Genomic DNA, 6,000 nt, shown 5'->3' with positions numbered 1-6,000 from the left:
GGTATATAGAAATCCCACAGCTTTGTTTAGTTTCTAGTGCCTGGTTTCATAAACTTGGATCCTAGTTTGAAAGTCTAACTATAAAGCAAATTGCATTAAAGAAATCTTAAGAATTATGTGAAAACAATAATTATAGGCAACTCAAGGGTCAAAATAAGATATTAACACAAAATTGTATGACTACAGATAGTCAACTACTTTTAACTTTCCACTGTCAATGAAACGAAGTTCTAAACACGACTGATTCCACAGAGTTTGAACAAACGAATTCAAACACTAACCCTGAACATGTTAACACCATCTCTTCTTTATTCAAGACTGGTTGCTTTATAAGCATGGATTCTCCCTACGTTTATGTAATGCCCACTGTGTGCCCACATGTGACTCATACTAGTAGTACTGAGTGGCAAACAAGACACATTCTGATCTGTCCTACCAGGCTTTCCCGGCCATACCAAATGGGGGACAAACCGTTCTCGAATCTACTCCCCAGCCCCCATCCCAAGATGGGCTCACAATTTGGAAGTAGTTCAGAGTGGAAGAAAGGGTACTAGGTTTTAATTTTGGCTTCAAGAAAACTGTCTAGGGGTGCCTCGGTGGCTCAGTTGGTTAAGCATACCACTTCGGCTCAGGTCCTGTTCTCACGGTTCCTGGGTTCGAGCCCCGCGTCAGGCTCTGTGCTGACAGCTAGCTCAAAGCCTGGAGCCTGTCTTCGGATTCTGTCTCCCTCTCTCTCTCACCCTCCCCTGCTCACGCTGTCTTTCTCTCTCAAAAATATATAAAACATTAAAAAAATTAAAAACAGAAAACTGTCTAAGCTTCCATGTCCTTGTTTTACACCTCGTGGTATGACTGTGAGCATTTAAAACGTGTGGGATTTGTTAAAGTGCTCAACGCGTTTCCTTCCTTAGAGCTTAAGTAGTTAAGGGGCTCTGATTTGCAATATTTATGGAGTTATTTTATGCTAGGAAAAAAAAGTCAAGGCTACGAATCTTACTAAAAGGTAGTGAACGAGTTACTCCCCGAAAGAAATCATACTCACTTAGCCAAAGAATGGCTGCGTAAACCACCCCCCAAACCGCCTCAATTCCCTCAAAATTCTTGTTTCAGAAGTGGTCCATTCTCAACTCTGTATAGCCCAACAACTTGCCCTCAAAAACGGGGAGCCCACGCCCAGCCCACTACGGGGACATTACTTGCTCACTTTTCCAGCTACTTCTTAATCCAGGCAGGCGATGAACCAACGGTCTTGAAAATCAACCATGCTTCAGACTGAACTCGCGGGTAAGGCTGGGGTGGGTGCGGGGGTTGGGAGTCCCGTGGTCCCGCGGCAGTGGGGGGGGGGGGGCGGCTGGCCCACAATCCCTCACGCGGGCGAGGGCGGAAAAGAAGGGGGAAGGCAAGGGGGCCACCCGAGAAGAAAAGCCAAGAAACTGGAACCCTATAATGGAGACACATTAATCCTTATATGACCATTCCATTCCCCAAACCGGTAACTAGCCAGTGTGTGCGTTATCACCAGTTGGGGAGCTCATTCCTATTAATAACTGAGGTTTCCACCAAGGGGCCAGGGCTGAGGTGAGATGTCGTGTGCAGGGCCTGGTCTCCGTCCTACGGTCTCCATCCATATTTTTATTGTCAGGATGTATGTTTAATGGGGTAAATTCTACATGGGATTTGGAAGAATCACAACTAAAACAGTGCCGGTGCTTGAAAATCTACCGTTCTTCCGCAGAAGGGCCAAGTTCTAGGCCTCGAGCCGGTAGGCCGCAGGCCCCGCCCCTTCCGCCTTGCGTCTGACGTCACACGGCGCGAGCCGCGCGGACTACACGGGCGTGCCGGCGTGCGGAGTTGAAGCGGGGTTTAGCTGCTCTGGGTATGCGCGACTGCGCGCGTAGGCGTCGGGCTTTGAAATGCAGCGGGATTTATTGAGTTTCCCGCTGTCCCCAGCGGTGCGGGTGAAGTTGGTGTCTGCAGGTTTCCAAACTGCTGAGGAACTCCTAGAGATGAAACCATCCGAGCTCAGCAAAGGTAATGACTCCTGATAGCAATCTGAGGCACACGTACCGCCCTGTGTGCCGCGTCGATCTCGGTTCTTCCGTCTTCAGGCTTTAGCCCGGTGTCCGCCAGTTTCCTCCGCCCGAGGCTGCGTTTGCAACGTGAAACGACTTCCTGGCTCCATCCCGTTAAACATGGTTTGAACGATGTGGTCTTGAAAACATTTACCCATATCTCATTTATTATTCAGCAAGAGCCCTGTAACCGTGGGTTATTATGTCCAATATGTTGATGAAAGAACAGATGCTTGAGAGGTTAAGTAACTTTTTATGATGACTGGGATAGGATATTGTGGAACCAGGATTGGTATCCAGACAGCTTACCTAGTTTTCGCTGTTCCAAAACCCACGGGGCAAGGGATTACATTTGAGAAATGGAGGATTCTTGAGAGAATTTGAGACACTGAGCGAGATAAGGGAGCAGACTCTAGAACAGCAGAACTTGGAGAAAGCGGTAGAAGGAAGACACTGCTTCTCTTATATCATTCACTGGGAAAAAACCAAAAAAACTCTTATTCCAGAAAACTGTAGATGATACATTGGTGAGAACCACTGCATCATGAGGTATACAAAAATGAAGCTGTGTGCTGTCAGCCTCACTCTACATACTACATTATGGTGTGCTCAGGACTGTGCTCTTAAGATAGAACAAAATTTTGAATCCTGGCCCTCAACAATGGACAATAAGGTTTCAATTTGTCCTTCGAGAATAAATGTAGGCCCAACGTTAGCTGTTTTAAATCTTAAGCTGCACATTGCCCCTCAAAGTTTAATGGGTTCTTTAAATATGTTGATTTATTAAAAAATGAGAGAATCAGCATGATAATAATAGCTAACAATTAATGAGCATTTTTGGATGGCTTGGATATTCTACCGAACTTTTCAGCATGTGTTGTGTTATTCCCGTTTTACAAGAAAAAAATCTTGGCAAAAAAAGTAACTTGCCCATACTAAGTAACTACATAGTCAGTGGTTCAGTCAGAGTTTACAGACCCAAGATATCTGACTCCAGAGTTTAGGCTCTTTAATTGGGCATGATTTTCATTTCCTTATCACCATTGTTGTCTTCTGTTAGCGCCAAATTTACACTTGTATCTTAACTAAATCAAGCACTGACATACCAAATTCATAAGTGATGTCACCTCACCATTATTTCTTTTATTAACAGCTTGTTTTTTAAATGTTTATTACTTTAAAAAATCTTTTTTAATGTTTTATTTATTTTTGATACAGAGACAGAGCATGAGAGAGGGAGGGGCAGAGAGAGGAGGAGATACAGAACCAGAAGCAGGTTCCAGGCTCTGAACTAGCTGTCAGCACAGAGCCTGACGCGGGGCTCTAACCCACGAAGTGAGATCTGACCTGAGCTGAAGTCGAAGGCTTAACCGACTGAGCCACCCAGGCGCCCCTGTTTATTACTTTTTAAAAAACTTTTTTTTAAATGTTTATTTTTGAGAGAGAGAAACAGTGGGAGCAGGGGAGGGGCAGAGAGAGAGGGAGACAGAATCCGAATCAGGCTCCAGGCTCTGAGCTGTCAGCACAGTCTGATATGGGGCTTGAACTCACCATGAGATCATGACCTGAGTCAAAGTTGAATGCTTAACTGACTGAGCCACCCAGATGCCCCAGCAGCTTCTTTTGTAATTGCTATTTCGTCAAACCATATTGCCTGATAGGAATGAAATTACATAGTTAAGGAAGCAGAAGTGTATTGTTTAAAATATTTGTGCATCAAATAATTGTTCTCATTAAATAATTTGGAGTGAATATGAATTTTTATTTCCATGAAAGTTTTTATTATGAATAATACATGCACATGTACTTCTTAAAAAGTTAAATCTTGTGTTAGGCAGTTGGAGGCCATTTTCATTCTCTTTTGAAAATACTAGATACCTTATTAGAGGAAGATAACTATGACCTCATAGGATCAAAATGATAGTAAAAGAACTGACTGCATGTACATTTTTATTTCTATCTCCTGAGATATTCTTGTAAGTACTCAAATGCTTTAGAGGTATAGGTTTCCAAATTCTGCTTTTGAAGTAATAAATAAATCATAATGTAAAGTGTGTAAAGACTAAAAAACAGTACTTTCCTTTATCAACGTGAAAAATTCAATAGTTGATGGAGTGTTACATTTTTATATTTCTTTACTCTTGGCATCACTCTTATTATCTAAAAATTAGAATTAATGAAGACAATCCAATAGCATGTCAGACTTTTAAATTTCTAAAATCAGGGTGTTGTTTTTTTGTCTCCCCCCTTATTTTACTTTTAGAAGTTGGGATTTCTAAAGAGGAAGCATTAGAAACTCTGCAAATTATAAGAAGAGAATGTCTCACAAATAAACCAAGATATGCTGCTGCAGCTGAGTCAGGGAAGAAGTGTACAGCACTGGAACTTCTTGAGCAGGAGCATACCCAGAGCTTCATAATTACCTTCTGTTCAGCACTAGATAATATTCTTGGGGGTGGAATACCCTTAACCAAAACAACAGAAATTTGTGGAGTACCAGGTGTCGGAAAAACACAATTATGGTAAAGTCAAATGTTCTCCTCTTAAGGGTAGGCTTAATAACATATTATGTAAGTAATGGAATATGGTACTGTGGGTCTATATTTAGGAGACCAAAAATGGCATGTATGCGCTCTTAATTGTGTGTGTGTGTGTGTGTGTGTGCGTGCGCACATGTGCATCAGACAAAAGTCAATTTACAATTTGTGTTACTTCAGCACCCCATTTTGATAAATTGATATGTATTGTTTTGAGATTATTTTGATATCTAAAAATGTTTCTTTAGCAACATTATAATGTATTCATTAGGGTAAACAGGCAGTCTTCTATTTATTATATAGTTAATTCCTGGGAGTATATTTGAAAGTCAAATATTTGAAAGTAGATTCATGTATAAGAAAGGGTTTCCTTTCCAGAGGCCTATAAACCACTAAAAAGTCCTTAATCATGGTTTTATGAGTCACCCCCCACTACTAACCCAAATATCAATTGAAATACATTTGGAGCAGACAGTTAGCCATATCTGTAGTGGTACCTAATGGGTGGTGATGTGGCATTAAAAAACACTGCCTTAGATGATTATGGTAACGATTTGGTCATTCAACTTTCTCTTGACAGTCTGCAGTTGGCAGTAGATGTGCAGATACCAGAATGTTTTGGAGGAGTGGAAGGTGAAGCAATTTTTATTGATACTGAGGGAAGTTTTATGGTTGATAGAGTGGTAGACATTGCTACTGCCTGCATTGAGCACCTTCACCTTATAGCAGGAACACATAATATGGGAGAGGGTAAGTTAGTAAGTGATCCTCTTTTTTCTGTATAATAAAAGTAATTTTCATTTGTACCTGTCAGGCCTCAGCAAGAAACCATTTAGAAGGAAGCTTAATGACTTGACAGTGTCCTACTGTTAAACTTTCAGATCTCTTGTATAGAATTAGAAATGCCACAACCTAGACTGATTATTTCTTTTCCTTTCATGACCCTCACTTCTGGGTCATATAACCTGTGTGTGTATTTCAGTGTATGACTTCAAATCAGCATGGTCTGACCTGCCAGGTGTAAATTAATGTTTTTGGACACCTTAATGTAAGTAAATATTGTGTCAGTGCATTTAGTATATTCAATGCATTCAGTTTATATTGACTTCCTTACTGGTTTTTTAATAAACCAAAGGTAGCTTTGAAACACCATATTGGAAATGTATAGAATATTAAGCTGATTGACTTTAGGGAACTCTGAGTAGAATGTAATTGACTTCATGGCTGTGTTCATTGTTTTATTAAAGTGTTTGGGTGGTTTTTTTTTTTTGAGCTTGTGGTGTAGAAAGAGTGTTTGGTTTTTTAAAAAACATTTAAAGGTGGGGCACCTGGGTAGCTCAGTCAGTTAAGCACCTGACTTTTTAAAAATGTTTATTTATTTATTTATTTAT

At 40.9% G+C, this 6,000-nt stretch overlaps 1 protein-coding gene across 5 annotated transcripts in view; it reads left to right on the top strand.

Moving 5' to 3' along the window:
• The first annotated feature begins 1,821 nt into the window (after window positions 1-1,821).
• The window catches only part of RAD51C (RAD51 paralog C), a 31,411-nt gene continuing 27,232 nt past the window's right edge, over window positions 1,822-6,000 (top strand). For 4 of the 5 annotated variants that reach the window (XM_029928743.1, XM_029928745.1, XM_029928744.1 and 1 more), the window contains exons 1-3: window positions 1,822-2,031; window positions 4,336-4,594; window positions 5,190-5,359. In XM_029928743.1, coding sequence (XP_029784603.1) covers window positions 1,914-2,031; window positions 4,336-4,594; window positions 5,190-5,359 — 547 coding nt within the window. In that variant the 5' untranslated portion in view covers window positions 1,822-1,913. The remainder of the gene's footprint in view (window positions 2,032-4,335; window positions 4,595-5,189; window positions 5,360-6,000) is intronic. The other variant, XM_029928746.1, reaches the window with a different exon arrangement.

This window comes from Suricata suricatta, chromosome 17 (assembly GCF_006229205.1).
Source record: "Suricata suricatta isolate VVHF042 chromosome 17, meerkat_22Aug2017_6uvM2_HiC, whole genome shotgun sequence".
In the NCBI taxonomy this organism is placed as follows: Eukaryota; Metazoa; Chordata; class Mammalia; order Carnivora; family Herpestidae; genus Suricata; species Suricata suricatta.
Note: the sequence above shows the minus strand (reverse complement) of the source record. Positions and strands in the feature narration are given on the sequence as shown.